We start from the raw sequence: 20,811 nt of genomic DNA, 5'->3' as shown, positions 1-20,811 counted from the left end.
ATTCTTCATCGTTTGTTTTGGTGATTCACAGTCTTCGTGCATATCACCACCCACTGGGCAGGGAGGAGAATTTACATAAAATAAAAGGACATAAATATTGATTTGTTTCTTACCCACACCCATCATATTGCTTCTGAATGTATGGATTTAAGAGTCTTCTTGATTAATTGTATGCTGCCTTTATGTGCATTTTAGAGCTTCAAAATGTTGGTACCCATTCTCTTGCATTGTTGCATCTGTCTGGCTAGTGTCTTGTTGCTTTCATTTGATACATTTGTGTTTGTGAGCTATAGGCTTCACCCATTAATTTTATAGGGATAGTTATATTTTATACTTTATACAGAGTACAGACTCCTACACAAATGCAAATACTAAAGACAAAATTAAGTTTCAGCAAATTGCCATTATATTTTATGAATATAAGGTATTTATTTTCGTAAAATGACATGGTCCGTCCTGAATCATCTTGTATTTGTTCAAAGATTAACTGCAATTTAAACAGTTTGTTACAATTACATTGTAATATACAATTTTTGTCATGTATTTCAAATGTAGTTTCATTTATACAATATTTCAGATAAATGTAATACATTTTAATGTTTTGTATTTTAGTTTGCTGTTGGTACTTTGTTTAAGTCACAGCACCTGCTGAGCACACATACAGTATGTTCCCAATATATCTGGCTGTGTTTGGCTCAGATTTGGACAACTCTCTGTTCAAGCTGTTTTCAGTGTGTTTTTACAAATATCGTAGTGGGATACCACTGGCCCTGAGAGTCTAAACAAAACAGATTTAGATGAGTCTCTTATTTAGTCTCTTATAGGTATATGAATATGTATGTGTGTGTGTGTGTGTGTGTGTTAATGTCTTACAAACATCCAGACACACACACACACACACACACACAAAATCACATACACAGTTTCCATTTATAGTTTACTAGACTTGTGGGAGTATCAGTTTTAGGGAAAGGGGGTGGCCAAGTTGTGCAAAAATGGTTGTGTAGGGGAGCGGAGTAAATATGTAAGAAGGTAAAGAACCATCCATGGGATCTGGGAGCAGGAGGAAAGTGAGAGAGGGATAGAGAGATAGAGCGTGAGTGAGACAGGAGCAGCACTGAATCTTCTGTCACTCTCTCTCACTCCACTGTGAGAGCTACAGGACTCATGCTGTCCTCTAGCACACCCACACACACACACTGAGAGGGGGGGAGAGACAGAGAGAGAGAGAGAGAGAAAGACACTGAAACACACTGAAGAAAATCAGACAGAGGATTGTCTGATTTCTCTTGAGGAGCTGCAAATAACCCTCGGAGAAGGATGGCAGATGGAGAGGGGGGTGATGAGGAGATACAGTTCTTACGGACGGTGAGTGATGCCTACTGTCCCATGTGGTTGTTGGAAACTGCTCTGATTTAATGATAGTATATTTTTAACAGATTGTTGGTCTGGGAGGGCTTAAAGTTGAATCTTAAAGAGATATTTTACCTAAAATTTTAAATACAGTCATTATTTACTACCCTGTGTGTTATTCCAAGCCTGAGTGACTTTTTTCTTTTTTTTCTGAGAATGGTCAGACTTTGTCACTAAAGAGATGCAATGAAAGTGAATGTGGCTGAGACTAACACCTCTTTTTATGTTCCATTGACAAAAGAAAGTAATAGGCCTACTGGCTTGGATCCACATGAAGTTGCATGAATTTTCGTTATTGGGTGATGCATCCCTTTAATGAGGGAGTTTTAAACAATTCTTCTGTATCAGTCTAATATAAATGTTAGTAATGCCGCTGCATGTTTATGTGCTTGGAGATCTGTTAATCTGCTTTTACTCTGTAAGTGTGCTTGCTCATTTTTTTGTTTGCTAACTCCCCAAGTGATATTTTTAAATTATAAATTCCCTATCCACTGTCACCTGGTTTCTTCAGCTGGCCTGGTTTTATAAATTGTTACTGATCTTCTACACGGGTCTTTTGGACAACTTTTGATTGACATTTTGCAAGCCTGGTTCTTACCCTGAATTTATTTTTATTTTTTTACCTGCTTATGGACTTTGATAGTCTGCTTAATAACTCATTGATGGATGACATCTTTAGGGACCTGCTTTTGTCATTGCTGACTGTGAATTAATGTTATAAGTGCTGCATCTTTCTCCTTTTTCTTCTAGAAGATTCTGTCATTTGGATAGTTGAAGAATGTATGTGACTGTGTGTGGATAGACAGCGGCTGGTGCATCTGTTTGCATCGTTATCTATTTTTACATCAGGAAAGGAGAGACTTTCAAAACGGGTTAGGAAGCCGCAACAAGCAGGCCAGCGCCTTGAGGGGGGACAGCTGGCTTCTACCCATTCATCTCTCAAACTTGGGTAGTAAGAGAAAGAGCAGGGCAAAGGATCTAATCTGATCTAATCTGTCAATCGTGTGGCAGCATTGAAGTGCATAAAATCATGCAAATACAGGTTAGGATCTTCAGTTAATGTTCACATCAACCATTGGAATGGGGATTTTTTTTTAATCTCAGTAATTTTAACCCTGACATGATTGTTGGTGCCAGACAGGCTGGTTTGAGTATTTCTGTAACTGCTCGTCTCCTGGGATTTTCACACAGGACAGTCTGTAGAGTTTACCCCCAATGGTGCCAAAAACATCAAGTGAGCGGCAGTTCTGTGAACAGAAACGCTCTGTTGATGAGAGAGATTAATGGACAATAGACAGATTGGTTTGAGCTGACAGAAATGCTATGGTAACTCAGATAGCCACTCTGTACAATTGTAGTGAGCAGAATAGCATCTCAGAATGCACAACACATCGAACCTGGGATGGGCTTCAACAGCAGAAAGCCACGCCATGCACTTTATTGGGACCATAGTGTTGTGAACTAACCTCAGTGAGTGAAAAAACAGATTAAGAAAAAGAAAGAAAGAAGCAAAAATTGCCAAACTGTCTGCCTTCTCATTTGTCAAAGTGGAAATGGGTTCCGTTCGCATGTTTGGCATTAAGACAGTCACCAAAAAGCACAATATATAAGCAGGTCACTTTAATAAAATGCTATTTGAAGTGTTTCAATGTACATATGACTAAAAAGTAAACAACAAGAACTCTATACTAAAAAAGGAGGAGAAATTCATGCATAAAACATGGACGAGAATGGGAGGGAAAGGAATCCAAGTATTTATTACATGACTCTCTTGAATACTTGTTTCTGATTGGTCAATCACAGTAATGCAGTCACATATTTTTTTTAAATGACTGCTAAACTGTATCTGCGCCGTTAACCTGATCAAACTGTCAAGGTTTATTTTGTGATAATAACCATCTGACTTTGTCTGACTACATTATCCCTTACTTAATTGCTGAATAACATTGTTGAGACATCTGTCTGGAAAGCTGTCAATCAATTTGTCTACTCGGAACAACAGATATCTCATTAGGGTAACATTAATACACACTCATGCCTTTTTTAGGAAAGCTAATAAGAGACTGATATGGATGATAATGCTGCAAAGATTCCCTCACGCCTTTATGATCAAAGGTCTTTTTTTTTTTCTCACAAGACAACAAAACAGCTACACAGCTGTTCTCCTGCCCACACGTGCGTAAACAGAAATTTTTGTATTGTCTCCGGGAAGGCAACAGACTAATTTAGTTTGTTTTGTCTGAGGTGAAAGCTATTATTTGCAGGCATCAGAAGTTTCCAAATGAAAGCCAAGAATAGTTGTCTTAGTGGCCAGTGACTTTATTTTTGTTCTCACGGATAAATGGATAATTAATATAATTGGTTTCTAAAGCGTTTAATCATCTTCACCTGATGTTTATTGTCAGATGGTGTGCAAAAGTTGAAAGACAGATTCTTATTATCCAATCAATTCAGCATAACAGGTATTTATAAATACACACACATTGCAGCTGGTCTGGTTAACACAATACTGCCCAGACACAAAGAACACAATCATGCTTTTTTCCTATCATGGTGAGGACTTTCCATTGACTTTTATTTTGTGATTATACTGCGCTAATTCTATTTTCTGTCCCCTAAACCTAACACTCACAGAAAAGTTTTTCGCATTTTTAGATTATCATTAGGACGTTATTTAATATGTTTATTAAGATAGCAATTTTGCTGTTGGTCGGCCTCCACAATGTAGGCATAACCTGAACCACATAGACACTTTCAAGGGAATCGTTTGAATTTCATTTTTAAGCATGTAGATGATAAAGAGCTGTCTCACATATCCCTCTTTCACTTTTCTGTTGTTTTTATATATCAGTATGAGGACTCTGGAAAAGAGAGGGATAAATGGAAATGTAATTTATGCAGTACACTCTAAACTCATTTTTATCCAAGCTAGGTATGAGACAACAGGCCCCGTCACTTTGATTTAGATTCCTCAATAGGAAGCCAGTGGGAAATAAATACAAAGAAAGCCTTTCAGTTTGGGTGCTTTTCACTCCCTTAACTACGTATTTCAAAAAGTATTTTTAATGCTATTTGATTTGTGTGCATTACTCACCAAAACATCATTAATAAGGTGTGTTCATTTAGTATCATTCCATTTCTCACTGTATATCTACTTAGACCTATTTAGGTAGTATGTACTGTGTGAAAAGACAACTGTAAACCATACGATGACTCAGCATGTGTTGTCAATCAAGAACTGGCAGTTTTCAGGGCTCAACTGTGTGTGTCCCTGGATTAATTCATTCAGGAATCCCCACATTTTTCATAATAAGAAAGACATTGTTACACCCCATCTACATTGCTAGTGGCGCAACAAAACAAACTAATGCTTATTATGCCCATTATAATAATTGAACTTGGCTACAGTGTGCTGTTTGCTTAGTCATGTCACATCTCTTGCTTGAAGTTTAGACATGGTGTAAGCACTAAGGACAGAGATTAATATAAAGGGTAGATGATAGAGAGGAGTTGTGAGAATAGCATCAGTGGTTTTGGACTGCATTTGAGGGGGTATTCGGGTTCCAGGCTATAACAGCAGTTTCCTTTTATAGTTTCTCCACTATAAGCAACTGACACTCAGGGATGTAGAGCGAGAGAGTCTGTGTCCTACTTTGTCTTTGCTTGAATCCATAGGGAGGACTGGATGTGTGTGTGTGTGTGTGTTTTTTTACATGTGTTTGTTGCTCATGAAGCTTAAAAGCAATTAATTATTGTGACTTAGACTCTGTAATTACATGTAAATTAACATTAAGTGATATGGGCTTGAGTAATAGTGAATTGAAGATGGGCAGAAACAGAGACGAGGTTAGAAATTAATAGCAATTTAGAGGCCGGCATTTTGAGAAACATTTCAGCCTCATAAATATCTGAGTATCCAGGGCTTTGCAGCTCGCATTTATCTGATGTAATTCTCTTAAAAGGGACTGTTCACCCCAAAATTCACTTTGGTTGTCATTTACTCACCATCATGTTGTTCCAAACCCATATTACGTTTTTGTACTGTGAAACACAAAGGAAGATGTTTGGCAGCATGTAAGGGACTGGCAGCCTCAGTTACCATTCACTTTCATTGTATGGAAAAAATATGTAATGCAAGTATATTGTGACTGAAGCTGTTGGTCACTAACATTCTGCCTAACATCTCCTTTTTTGTTTCATGGAAGAAAGGCATATAGGTTTGGAATAGGGATGTAAATGCATAATCGATGATCATTTATTCGTCATTAATAATTTGATCCATTAAACTTACACTATGCCACTTTTGGCCCTCTAGTGGTTGAAGCATTAAACTGCAAGTTACTCGCGGAGGAACACAATGACAGTTGTGATTCGGCACAGCTCTTCTAGTGGATGAATCTCATGGTTTGAGGATTTGGAGATTTAATATCATGTTGATATTATGTTATATGCTTAAAAATGTATAACTTATATTATGTATATATTATACTGTAAAGGGATCAATGGAAAGGAGGAGGCGAGAACCGGCTTTTCAACTTAAATAATAGTTTAATAATAAACTAAAACAGAAGACAAACACACACACGATGGACATGTCCATAAACGATCTCTCTCTCCCGCACGATCCTCTGCAGTCGACCTTTATCCCTCTCGGAGGCTTAATTAGCCTAATACGGGACCTAGTGTGTAGGATCACGACCCGGCCCCGCCCTCCCACGTATACTTTGATTAATTAATAAATAATATGATTATTAAAATGTTTTATCAAATACACAATGCACATGAATGTTTGTATTGTACTATACATATCAATTTAAGAGGTGTAACTCATGAAATGACTGATTTGAGTCCAATTGAATACACTTTATTTTTATATTATAATCTACAGCCTTAGTGAACAATGCAAGTGAACCGTCATACTACAATAGTAGGTTTATGCACTGCAAACAGTAAGACTGTAATATAAGAACACAAAACGAGGAAATATGCTAAAATATGCAATACAACAATTACAATAATACATTTTTAATGGTTTATTTGGAAGTAAAGTTACAACAGAGAGATGTTACACACTGTGCTATGAAATTGGTACATTATAAACAACATTAGATGAGCATACATTCTCCATCTTGTACCTATAGTGGCTTTTAGATCTAATTAAACGGGCTACTAAAAGGATAAATTGTCCGTGTAGACTGATTTATTGTTCCAAAAAAGTTTTTGGCTTACAACTCTAAGACCATTAGGCCTTCATCAGGGGAAAAAAAAAGAAAAAATTAGAGACACACAATTTGGGAATCTTAAAACTGCAGCAATGTTATAAAATACTCATGAATGATGTCATGAATATTAGTAAACATGTAACAGTTATAAACAAAGCATGACAAAAAATATAAGCTTCAACAACCCTATCAGAAAACATATCCAAGCATTATGTTTGGCAAAAGGCAAAAATTTGCCAAACGGCAAAAAACTGTTTAATCCATTAGAAGAGCGATTTCACGCCGCTGCTGTCCTGACTCCTGAAACCTTGACTGAACTGACTAAACAGCTGTCACACTCGTTTTCTGCTTCTCGAGCACAGCCGGACCTTCTTTCTGAACTTAAGGATATGATGTTAACATGTAAACGCACAAGGATGAATTACATATTCCTGCAATTTTACACCAAATCCGACCCAACAGCTCAAAATAAAAATCAATATTGTAGGCTTGAATTGGGGTACGATTCGCTTGAATCAGGGTACGGTTCCCTAATCGCGACCACGAGGAGGTTACCCCGTGAGACTCAAACCTCCCTAGTAACCCGGGCCTATTTGGTTGCTTAGGAGACCTGGCTGGAGTCATTTAGTACACCCTGGATTCGAACTCGTGACTCCAGGGGTGGTAGTCAGCATCAATACTCGCTGAGCTACCCAGGCCCCTGACAACAAGCATTGTTGATTCGCCAGTCTCCCTGTATTATCCACATAGACAATCACGTCAGTTCTTGCCAGGAGAGTATGCAGGTACATCACCACTATAGGAGTATGATATTAAATGTGTTCACACAGCATTTTTTTATTTAACTTATTTTCAAATAACAAAGAGTGGTCTGAAATATCCCATGTGAAGTTTTAATAAACTAAAATCTTTATTATACATGTTATTATTAACAGTAATACATAAAAAGTAAATTAATGTAAATTAATTAAAACAGCCTGAATGTATTAAAATGCGCTGATGTGAGGAAAATACCAATAATAGCATGTCTTACTGTAAGTGTATATACATAGTTAAATTATATTTAAACAATAGGCTACATACATTTTTCATTCATTAATGTTAATGATTGTTGATGAAGAAAATGTCTTAAAATTTCCTATTATGAAATGAGATGAGGGTGAGTGAATGGTTAATATTTTTTATCTCTTTAAAATTCTGTATGTGAGTTTTGTCCCTAAAGACAGAATCTGTGATGATTAACAGAAATGAGGAGAGAAGGATCTAGAACAGTGTTTCTCAATCTTTTTGTCCCAAGGCACACCCTTGTAAATATGAAATTTCCAAAACGCACCATTTTTTTTTCTCACAAAATACAGTGATTCGTACATCCTCATAAATGGGATATAAATTGTGTCAAACCCTACGCCACCTCTGAAACTCAAATCAGAAAATTTTAATTAACTTGAAACCTCGTTTTAGCAAAGTAAAATCTGATTTTAGTGTTAATTATATAATTTAAGTGCTTTTAAATGATGAATTGAACTATACAGCATGTTCCATTATCTTTCATTAAGAGCACTAACCCAAGGCCCAACAAGGCAACCACACACATTTCAAAGCTCTGCTCATTTTAACTAGTTACTGATGAAACAAAATATTTAGGCTGAAGAGCAAGAAATCGTGTCCTCGGTCTTTCAGGATTTGGTTAGTAACTGACAGAGTTTCTTGATACGTGCAAGAACAGCTGACAGTGCCACTCGCATGTCTTCCTCCACTGGCAAGCGTTCTCTTCTTTTATTTTTTTATGTACATCACTGATGAAAAGTCCAGCTTGCACAAGTAGGTTGTCAGGAATGGTAACAGAATAGCAATGGCACAGTCTGAAAGATTTGGGGATTGCTGCACTACCCGCAACCAGAATGTGTCATGGGGCAGGGGCAACTCGGCAAAGTCAATTTTAAGTGTGCGATCTTCCTTCAGTTCAGCAAATTCCTCTTGTTGTCTCAGTGACAGTTTATGTGCAGATGCTGAAGAGTGTGAATGGAAAGGTGCACGGACCCAATCATGGTCTTCCACATTTGTAGAAGGGAAGCAGATGTGGTCTTTTCCAGCATGTCCAGGTGTTTGCATATGAGATTGCGCAATCCTGTTTTACCCGTGGTGTGCACCGATGTTAAGGGAACCATTTAAATGGACACACTGACCACCCTCTCTGGCCAGAGGGCCAATTTGGACCGAAATCCTTGCAGTTTATCTGTTGCAGTCAGAATGGTCTTGTTTTTCCCCTGTATTTTAATGTTCAGCTCATTCAGGTGGCTGAATATGTCAGCGAGATATGCCATCTTTGCCCACCATGTGTCAATCCAAGTAGATTCTTGTGAGAAAGCTTGTGTTCCATTGCAAAAGATTTCAGCTCATCCCGCAGCTCATATAAACGGAACAGCACTTTGCCCCCTGAGAGACACCTCACCTCTGTGTGCAGTAACAAGGTCTGGTGCACTGCTTCCATCTCTGCAGTGGACGTGATTTAATGAAGTTCACGATCTTCATGCTCTGTTCCAGATCCTCAGTTAATTCAGGTGGCATTTTTTTGGCGAAAAGAGCTTCAAGATGCAAGGGGCAGTGAATGGCTTTGATGGCAGGATTTTGTTCCTTACTCTCAAAGCCTTTGACTTTCCCCATCAACGCTGCTGCCCCGTCTGCGCAGAGGCTATAACACATAGCCCAGGTGAGGTTTTTTCTGTCAGGTAGGCATCTGTCACACGAAATATGTCATCACCTCTTGCATGACTGGGCAACTGCTTACAGAAGAAGAAATTCTCCAAGATTGAATCCCCATCCACATACCTAACGTTTGCGATCAGTTGGCAGTATCCACTTATATCAGTTGACTCGTCGATATGCGGGGAAAACCTGCCACTAGCAATTAGTTTATCACATACAACCTCTTCTATGTCAGCCGGCATATCGTCAATTCTGCGTTTGACGGTGGAGTTTGAGAGAGGGATTTTCTCAATCTCTTTGCCTGCATCTGGCCCTATCATGACACTGACTATTTTCTTGCATGCAGGTAGGATAAGTGTTTCAGCAATGGTGCGTGGTTTATTGTTTTCATGATAAGCTCAGCTACGAGGTAGCTAACCTCTTGGGCTTTATCTGAAACTCGCATGCAGTCCATCATTCTTTCGTTCTGTCTAATATTTTTCCCCATCAATTGTCAATCAGTGTCTTTCATTAAAAATGAAGGGTGCTTTGTAGTCAGGTGGCATTTTAACTCATTGGGTACGATTGAATTGTTTGGCAGCTTCTCTCTACAAATGAGACATTTGTGTTGTGGAGAAGCCACCCGTCCACATAAAGCCCAAGATGATGGGCTACTTTGTTTTCTTTGCTTAATTTTGTTTTAAAATTTACATCTGTGGGAAAAAAAACGTGTGTGTGTGTGTGTGTGTATATGTATATATAATTGTACAACACACGTGGAATATTTCCATTTCAAGGACAAATTCCATGGCACACCAACCCACCTCCCATGGTACACTGTTTGAGAACCACTGATCTAGAAGCACAAATTTTAGTTATGCAGAGAGGGCCCACAATAAGGAAAAGTCAGTCACAGGGGACCCTTCTTGGACAGAGTGAGAGATGGTGAAATAATGTTTTTTCAGTGCATGTCCGATGGAGGATTAGGGCATGTGCCCTTTGGAAGAAACCCCTGGTCTTTACTGTGTAAAGCAGTAGTCTTCCATAGACTTGTGTTTTGCTTAGCCCACAGATGAACAAATCTACACCTCAGCCCCAACTGACCATCTGTTCATAAACAGCAAGGGTTTACGTGTTCTGTCATAACCACATCTTACACAATTAACAGGTGTTCCCTGTACTTCTAGCTTGCCTTTAAAGACAAGGCTTCCAGAATCACTTGCGTCAGCCAGAAACTTTATATGACCCCGGAGTCCATTACTGTAATGCTACAGGGTGAGTAGATGTATTTCAGAATATGTGTAAATATTACTCATCACTCAAATTAGAATGTTAATTACCCAGTTTCATAGCATTTATACTCACTGAAGATCTTGACGTGACACCAACATGAATACATGAAAACATAGTCTTTGAAAAATAGCTAACTTATTTAGGCTAGTAGTTATTAATTTTTGTAGTTTATAAGTTTTTTTTTTTCTATCTAACTCTCTAATCTAACATTTTGTTTTTGCATTAGGTGTTTTGATGTTAAATTAACTGGTTCAGGTTCATATCACATAACACAAAGGTGTTTTGTTTTCAAAGCAAAGAAAAACTAAACATATATACAATGAATAAACATTAACGACCAATACTACCCCTCCCCAATAAAGAACCCCACCTAACCCCAAACAAACAAATATCCCAGTGGTCTTACATAAGTACACACATATACAGGAAAATATTATATATATATATATATATATATATATATATATATATATATATACACACATACACACACACACACACACACACACATATATACATACACATATAATAAACATACAACTCTAAAATATACCTCTCTCTCTACAGACCCATTCCGAGAGCCCCCTAAAAACATCAAATAATTACCCCATTTCCCATTGAAAGAATCCCATATACCCAGCCTTCTACATGTTACATTTTCGAAGGCTGCCACCCTTCCCATCTTCTTGCACCACTCCCAAATCGAGGTTGTTCTCACCGACTTCCAACCCCTTAAAAAAATCTAGTGTATGCTACTCCCAAAAATAGTACAGAGCAGGTGGCGCAACTGTAAATACCTAAAAAACTGAGATTTGGGAATCCCAAAATGTTGAGCCAAATTACCAAAGGATATCAACGCTCCACTATCATTTAGGTCACCGAGTGTAGTAACCCCCCTCACAGCACACTCTGACCAGAAGAAGGGCGGCTTATCAATACATAATTTTGGGTTCAGCTATATGCTCGAGGCAACATTCAAATAATTTTCTGAATTAAACACTCTGGACACTTTTGTACATACCGAGTGCAAACGCGAGATAACGGGGTGTAACAGCTTCTCCGCTTAGTTTGATAGAAAGGCTTTGCAAGAACTTCCTGTTCAATACAAAAACAGGTAGGGGCTCTTTCAGGTGTAAGCGACCAATGAGCCGAATGCCTTTTGACCAAACGTATAATAATAAAACAAAATTTTGGATGGGCCTAGTCCACCTTTGTCCATTGGTCTATATAATTAGTTGAAATGTAGTCTGGGATGTTAACCATTCCAAATGTAGGACTTCGCTATGTTATCAAATTGCTTGAAATAAGAGAGGGGGACATCTATAGGGAGTGACTGTAGCAGGTACTTGAATTTTGGAATACAATTCATTTTAATAACATTAACCTTCCCAATCATCGATTAATGTAATGAAGCCCACCTGTCTACATCGCTCAAGAATCTTTTAATTAAAGGGTCAAAATGAACTCTTAACTAAATCAGACAAATTTGCTGGGAATAAAATGCCCAAATACTTAATGCCCTGTTTGGGCTACTGGAAGGTGCCTGGCTGGAAGGTCATTACTGGACCGTATGCTGTCAGAACCAAAGCTTTGGATTTAACCCAATTTACTATGTATACTGAGAACTTGGAAAAGGAATTAATAATTCTGTGTAGGGAAGGCATAGATCTTGTAGCGTCAGAGACCAATAATAAAATATCATCTGAAAGCAGAAGCTTATTCGACATACCTCCCACAAACACCCCTTGAAAATCAACCTCCTTTCTTTTAGTGGCTGCTAATGGTTCCAGGGCAAGACAGAACAATAATGGGGAAAGCGGACAACCCTGCCGAGTGCCCCTATTCAGAGTAAAATAATCTGAAATTAGTACATTTGTTTGTACTGCTGCTACAGGGTGTCAATAAAGAAACTTAATCCAACAAATGAATGTACTCCCGAATGTGTGTAGCAGATGATGTAATCATTCCAATGTCCCACAAAAATACTCCACAAAACAAACTCCATCCAACAGGAGACATAAGCACAAAGAACTAACAGTTTCATCCACAACTGTCCCGAAGCAGTGTTATTCAACAATACAAGCTCCAGCCATAAGGCAGAACAAAACAAAAAGAAACAAAACAGGCATCCCGGTTCCTCGGATGATCAGTAGTCAAATTCACTTGGAGTCTGCAAAAAAATAAAAAAATAAATACACCATGACTTACTCAGTCCATCAGCTTTATAAAAGACATCCTTTGTGTAGGCATGTAGATATTTTGCGGTCATCCATAGTGTCCATTCTCAATCTGGTCGGAACTCCAGTGTAATAGAAATCATCCAGCAATGCAAAAGTTTCTTTAAGGAAAAGTGTTATTCCACAAAACAAACTCCAGCCACTAGTCGGAGCCAACGCAAAAAGAAACAAACATGGTGCCTAGCTTACCAAGACAGTCCAGTCAATGTTCAGCGAGTCAATCCACTCCCATGAGAAACACCCAATGGTTTACTCACCCATTGTTTCTATGAAGGACAGTGCTTGTTTGGGCCATAAAAATACTTTGCTGCCATCCTTGGTGTCTATTCTCAGTTTGTCAGGAAACATCAGTGCAATGGTGATCTTCCATTGATGCAAAAGTTTCTTGCGTTCTTTGAAATGATCGCATTTCCCTCTTGTCGAATTCGCAAAATCTGGGAACATTGTGATTTTTCCAAGAAAGCTTTCCTTTACTCCTCGTCTGGCACAACACAAAATCTTTATCAGATGATCTCAGAAATTTGGCCAGAATTGATTGGGGCCTGTCTCCCTCAGAAGATCTGTGAGGTGGGACTCTGTGAGCTCGCTTGATTTCCAGCTTATGACATGTTATGTTGAGCAGACTCGGGAAGAGCTCGTCCAGGAATTTCACCATATCTCTGCCTTTTTCATGCTCAGAAGGTATCCCCCACCCCCGGCAAAAAAAAAGGTGTCCTCTTTTTGGAAACACAGAATATGGTCACCCTACATAAGTGTCTCTCATGCAGATCCTTTGGACTGGGACAGATATGATAGTGCTGTAAATTTGAACAAGCTGTGAGAATGAGTTGTAAATTATTAGTTTGTTTCAACAAAGTTTTAATTACTGTTTTAATTCCACATTTAAACCTGACATCAAAAGATTCTGTAGTTTTGTAAGATGTTCCATTGTGAATGCAAAGGACAGTTTACTATATATCCACACCATTAACTGCCTTTCGATTTTAAAATTCAATAGTGTGATGTTTCACTACCAAAGCCCTTTTATAATGCTTTTTGTAGTATATTGTGTAACTTGTTTGAATGACTGAAATATTTGGAGATGGGATATTATAGTTAATGGTTGGTTATCTGTGTTGGATGGGGGATCAGAGACTTTCTTCTGCCCTGAATGAGCCTCTAAACTATCTGCCAGTCAGCAGCGGAGGGGAATGTGAGAATGACAGGTGCACTCACCCAAAATAGCAATGTTGGGGAGAGGGGAAAGGCCCATGTCAGAAAGAGAGAGAGAGAGAGGGGGGGGGGTAGTAGATGTGTAAAGATGGGTGAAATTAAAAGTAATCAGCAAAATGTGTTTAAGACCTAATGCAATGTTTCATGTCCTGTTTAGGGATGAGCATTTTTTGAGTAATTATGTAGTCAAGTACTCTTACCGGCAAAAACGTTAAATTGATTACTCATAAATGAAAATGTCAGTTAAAAAATCTAAAGTATGACACATTCATGAAATTTATATTTATATTTATTCACAAATGTTACCAAGAAAGGTTTCAAAATGAGCTAACTTCTACAAGTGCTTTTGTTTTAGGAAATAAATTAAATTAAATATATGTATTAATAATAATATACAGTCAAAACTTTTGCACTCACCTGAGCTTACATAGAAACCAATACTGATAGCAATAGGTTAATAAAAGCTATCATGTTTTATTTTTTTATTCAGAAATCCAAGTGGTGTAAGTTAATGTTTATAAAATGTGCTCTTCCCATTTTCAGATACTGAACACTCAACCGGACTTATAAGATTCAGAGTTTCTCATACCGCTTTGCATTTCCTTTTTACAATAAAAACAGTATGCATGACTAAATACCAATAGAGTAGAAATCAGTAAGAATCAAAATACAGTCAGATCTTATCCAAATACATTTAAATAAAACAGTTTTTCACAATTCTTGACATTTAATCGTAGAAACATTCTCTGTCTTAGGTCAGTTAGAATTACTATATTTTAAGAATGTGAAATGTCAGAATAATATTAGAGAGAATGAATTATTTCAGCTTATATTTCTTTCATCAGTAAGAATCAAAATACAGTATTACAAGTATTGCCACACTTGGCTTTGTATTTTATTTGCCTAGTTGGTGCAGAATGAGTACTCAAGTTGTCGGTTACTTGTGCACATCCCTAGTTAAGTGTATACCAGGAAAAAGACAGACAGGAAATTAAAGAATCAAGAGGTTAGGAATTTGTGTACAGATGTGTGACGCACCATTTTCTTTTCAGGTTATGATTTATAACTACTGTGGCTTGGAACACTTGGCCACACTTAAAAATAAATCACTGTCATCACATAAGAAAACAAAATATCAAGCTACAGTTTATTTATTTTAATGGAATAGTGCACAAGCATTATACTTCCAAATACAATGTTTGTTAGGTTTAAATTGACATATGTGTGTGTGTGTGTGTGTGTGTGTGTGTGTATATATATATATATATCATATTCAAAAATTTCAACAGATGGTTACAAGTCATTTAAAAAATGCTATTAATTGAAGCTTGTTCTGAGAAAAGCTCTAGAATCACTTGTTTGCATATGCCACTTTTTTATTTTTGTTTTTCTATGTAATTTAATACAATTAATTATTAAGCATGGGTTAAGTGTCCAAATACTTTTTGGAGCCACAGTACATTGAACCATCAGATTTATTTCCCCCAGTGTATCTCCTCTATTTTTCCTCCCATTTCTTTCAGGGCAGCACACCTATGAACACAAACATCAGCTTCTCCAAAGTGGCTCTTTTCCAGACACTGTTTCTTTTATCCTACCCGTTCCTATTTACATGGCTCTCAAAAGGGTGCCAATCATTAAAAATCAGTAAGTAGGACACTGACAGCCATGTTTGTCATCCTCCTCACCTGCTGTGGTCCTGTCTTACAGTAAGTGATTTCTCATGGAGTGAATGCTTCAATTTAGGTGCACTTTCAAATCCCAGTCAACTGTGATACAGGGACTTTTTAACACACTTGCACACGTTCCTCTAATGCTAGAAGATACAGCATCTCTTCAAAGATATCTTATTTCTGGGTCTGTTGGAACAATACGATTATTAGTTGCTTCATGGAGTCCAGCAAATAAATTAGTTTTGCATCCTAAGTGTTGCACCCTAGTTAATTTTAATTGATTGCCCTATTTTTCATGTCAACCAAATAGCATGACAAGATATCATTCAGAAGTTACTAGCAGAAGTTATTTAAAAAGGGTAGTTAACACAAAAGGTATATTTTGTCATTAGTTTCTGACCGTTATGCCGTTCCAAACACATATTACTTTATTGCTTTTATGGAACATAAAAAGGAGATGCTAGGCAAAATGTCCCAGCTCTTGTTTCTTTTTTTTTTTTTTCATTCAGTCCAAGTAAATGTTGATTTATACTGTCAAGCACTGATAAGGACAAAATAGCACCATCAAAGTAGTACATATGATTTTATATTCCAGGGCTGAGTTTCCCGAAACCTTCTTAACGCTTTGTCGTTCTTAAGTTACACCTTAAGCTGTACCTTATCGTTAATACGTGTTTCCCGAAACGTTCTTAGTTAAGTATACCTTCTGTAAGTCATACGTTCGGAAGGTTGGTCTGGAGCACTCTTAGCTGTACCTTATCACTGTTGGCAGTTCACTCCGCTAGTGGGCACCACTGCAAAAAGCTTCTTTACATCTTAGTCTATACTAATATTAATTTAAATTGAATACACCCAATGTTCAATTAGGCTAATTCAAGTGTTTTCATGCAAATAATAAAATTGTCATCACACTGATTGTTGTTAGCTTTTTAATTATATTATCCAAAGGTACATCAGCTGGCAAACCATTCGAAAGTAAAGGCTTATTCGTCTATTTAAAGAGAATGACTGTGGTGGGGAATTTGGTCAAACTATTGCAGCGATACAGCGAATAGTTGTGCTAAATCAAAGACGGCGCCGTCCGCAAAGCCATTTAGTGTATGTGCACTATTATATTCGCGAAAACTTTAGTCACCTGGCTACCATGTCAGAAGATACAATTCAAAAGAAATTTCGCCTGCCACGACAGCAAATTCAGCAGCTATTAGATCTTATTAGTCCGGATGTGTCAAGACAAACTCGACGGAACCACCCCCTCAGCCCCGAAATTCAGCTGCTTGCGGCTCTCCGTTTTTATGCAGTGGGGAGTTTTCTGGAGGTGGTTGGGGATGGATATGGACTGAGTAGCCTAAGACCTCGGTGTGGCGGTGCGTTCGTTCAGTCACAAACATCCTGCTCCGTCATGCCACAGATTATATCCGCATGCCTTCCGCCAGGCACGAAGTGATGGAGGCGCATCAAAGCTTCCATGCCATTGCCGGTATACTACAAATAATAGGGCTTGTCGACGTGACGCTTATCCCCATAGCCAACCCATCAGCGCTCAACCAGGCCTTGCACCATATATTAATAGACTAAACTACAAACTCATCAATGCCACTTTGTTAATTCTTGAAGAAGTGCAAAAGCCATCATATCTAACTTTGATCTGTATAGTGATTAGATTCACTGTTTTGGATGGCCACCGCTAGTTGCTGGACTATGTTATACCTGTGCCTTGTCCGTTGTGCAACCGTCTTTTTTTATTTTTTAGCCATGCTTAATGTAATAATATACACAAAAGTATAGTATATGCAATATAGTAGCAGCTAAGTCACAAAACACCTGTTTACTTTGATATTGAGTATATGAGCATTCATAGGAGCCAACTATTATCCTTAGTTTACTTGTCAGTGACTTTGTGTTTACGGACATAGATTTAAAGAGCATTATAGGAAAATAAATAAAAAAAATAAATGCTAAGAAACATGCATAGGTCCTCATTTGGATACTATGGTCTTTGCCCTCCCCTACTAAAGCCCCTATCTTCCCCTGACCCCACTGAGACCTTTCTGACATTAGAGTGCTGATCAAACACCTATGCCTCTCATGCTCTTTGACACCCACTGGTGCCACAGCTCTTCTGTAAATGCACAGTTTGGGCTCTTAAGAGCAGTGCTGAGCAAAGATACATTTGAAGTCAGAAGTTACATACATATTATCCAAATACATTTAAACTCAGTTTTTCACAATTCTTGACATTTAATCGTAGAAAACTTTCTCTGTCTTAGGTAAGTTAGAATCAATACTTTATTTTAAGAATGTGAAATGTCAGAATAATAGTAGAGAGAATTATTTATTTCAGCTTATATTTCTTTCATCACTGTCACAAAACACTACTTTGATATTGTGTATATGAGCATCCACGAGGTCAGAAGTTTACATACAATTTGTTAGTATTTGGTAGCATTGCCTTTAAATTGTTTAACTTGGGTCAAATATTTTGGGTCGCCTTCCTCAAACTTCTCACAATAAGTTGCTGGAATTTTGGCCCATTCCTCCAGACAGAACTGGTGTGACTGAGACATGTTTGTAGGCCTTCTTTGCTCGTGCGGTTTTTCAGTTCTGCTCACAAATTTTCTATCGGATTGAGGTCTGGGCTTTGTGATGGCCTCTCCAACACATTGACTTTGTTGTCCTTAAGCCATTTTGCCACAACTTTGGAGGTATGCTTGGGGTCATTGTCCATTTGGAAGACCCATTTGCGACTGAGCTTTAACTTCCTGTCTGATGTCTTTGGAATGTTGCTTCAATACATCCACATAATTTTCCTGTCCCATGATGCCATCTATTTTGTGAAATGCACCAACCCCTCCTGCAGCAAAGCACCCCCATATCATCATGCTGCCACCCCCATGCTTCACGGTTGGGATGGTGTTCTTTGTCTTGCAAGCCTCACCCTTTAACTCCAAACGTAACGATGGTCATTATATAGAATTGTGAAATAGTCAATTAAAAGTGAAACAATCTGTCTGTAAACAATTGTTTGAAAAATGACTTGTCATGCACAAAGTAGATGTCCTAATCGACTTGCCAAAACAATTGTTTGTTAATATTAAATCTGTGGAGTGGTAACATTTTTTTTAATGACTTCAACCTAAGTGTATGTAAACTTCTGACTTCAACTGTATTCAAAACGAGCTCTAAAGCAGCTGTGTCGGCTAACCTCTATGAGTCCACACTAAAGCACCTCTCTGCTCTTGTTGGAGCCAGAGAGCCTTCACTGTGTTGAATGAGTTTGTTTAACTCATATTTTCAAATTTTTTGCATGTTAGCATCAGTATTGTTGTCAGACATGGGTATGGTAGATGTTAGGGCTGTGTTAACAATTTATCAAAATTAAATTGGAATCAAAATATGGCGTAAAGTGTGATTATAATACTGCAAAGGCTGAGATTTAATTAAATAAATAAATAGTCAGCACAAGCTGCTCTCTGCGCTTACTGTATGTGGGCAGCTCTGTTCTGTTTTATTCCTCCTGACCACCAGAGATCTGCTAAATAATGGTAGACACCGTACTTATCATCTTCATTATGCTGTATGGATAAATAATTACAGTATGACCTCAGTATTTTAGTGCATTACTGATAGTCTTGCCACAAGCATTTAAGATTGTAATTTATCTATGTCAATATGCTTCATACTGTGATATTAAATCATTTAGTATTTGTATTATGTTACACTGCTGGAACTACAGTATAACTCTTCCTTTAGTCACTTAACATGTTTAAAATAATCTCTAAAAAGTATTTAAGGTTGTCTTGAAGTAAGTCTAGAGCTAAATATGGTTTGGCTGTAATCTTACACCTGTCTTAAGTGGCAGTAAGAAGTCCAACATATTGACAAGTCCCAGGTTCTCAGTTCAGTTTTCATCCAAGCCTTCCCTGTGTTTCCTACACTCTTTGTTCACTGTAATATGCATGAGCTCAGAAGCATTTAAGCAAATCATTAGCACTGATTGTTTGGGTCGCTTGGTGTAAAGCGGTTTGCATCTGCCAAATCCCAGGGCTGCTCTGGGCCTATTTATACAAGGATGAGCTAAGCCTGCAGATCATGGGGCTTACCACGAGATCACCAATTCAGACAGCAAAATCTCAAAATAATTTAGTGACAGTATAAATGTTATGCCGGTACAACTGATTCTTTCATAAAAAGCTTGTAATGTATATGATATTTGTTGTTGACAAATAAGCTTTGTCATGTGGTGAATACTTGGTTGAAATATTAAGAAAATGTATATTAGTATAAGAATATTTGTAGAAACATTTATTAAAATATAATCATTTTATTTAGCAGAAAAATATTTAACATTTTGCAGTATTAAATGAATGTGTTGCACTATGGAAGTAATTTGGCTACAATTAGGGATATACCAATATTTGGCCATTTTGAGATAATTGGAATTGCCATTGTGAATTCCAAAATGTAATTACAGCCTAACCAATGGATAAGAAAAAAAATTCTGTTTTCAGGTATTTTTAAGTGAATTTTGGGTAAACATTGTATAAATTATGTGGGGTTTTTTTATTATTTATTTAAGCTATACATATAATTTGCTTCATTAAATGTATTTATTTATAAGATTCTGGCATTATATCTTACGTTTACAAGCCTGGATTTTAGACATCAGCATTGGCATTGAAAAACCCGGTTGACCACTAGCTAACCCAATAACAATCTGCTCAGCTTCCAAGGGGCACACAAAATGTCACTCCCTAAAAGACTTAATTCTGTTGTTTTGTAGAGTAGATAAAGATTGCTCTTGATTCTCTCTGCATCCTGTTCTTTCTTAAGTTTACACTCTGGGCTCTTCTGTTTTCCTTTGATTTCAACCTCTGATGGTTCATCGGACAGTTGTTTTTGTGTCAGGGTTCTGAATGCGGGCCAACAATGCAACAAGGAGAGTGAGTCACAGAGTGTTTTGCTGCAAAAATTTTAAATAAACAAATACTAAAAATAAACATATCAGGACCAGGGTTATGAATACACACACACACACACACACCATCCTCCTACTTCTAGTCTTGGGGCATTTTA

General features: G+C 37.6%; 1 protein-coding gene across 7 annotated transcripts in view; it reads left to right on the top strand.

The window, feature by feature from the left end:
• The first annotated feature begins 1,065 nt into the window (after positions 1-1,065).
• The window catches only part of LOC127661261 (ryanodine receptor 1-like), a 126,573-nt gene continuing 106,827 nt past the window's right edge, over positions 1,066-20,811 (top strand). For all 7 annotated transcript variants that reach the window (XM_052151895.1, XM_052151893.1, XM_052151890.1 and 4 more), the window contains exon 1: positions 1,066-1,368. In XM_052151895.1, coding sequence (XP_052007855.1) covers positions 1,321-1,368 — 48 coding nt within the window. In that variant the 5' untranslated portion in view covers positions 1,066-1,320. The remainder of the gene's footprint in view (positions 1,369-20,811) is intronic.

Source organism: Xyrauchen texanus, chromosome 21, assembly GCF_025860055.1.
Source record: "Xyrauchen texanus isolate HMW12.3.18 chromosome 21, RBS_HiC_50CHRs, whole genome shotgun sequence".
In the NCBI taxonomy this organism is placed as follows: domain Eukaryota; kingdom Metazoa; phylum Chordata; class Actinopteri; order Cypriniformes; family Catostomidae; genus Xyrauchen; species Xyrauchen texanus.
Note: the sequence above shows the minus strand (reverse complement) of the source record. Positions and strands in the feature narration are given on the sequence as shown.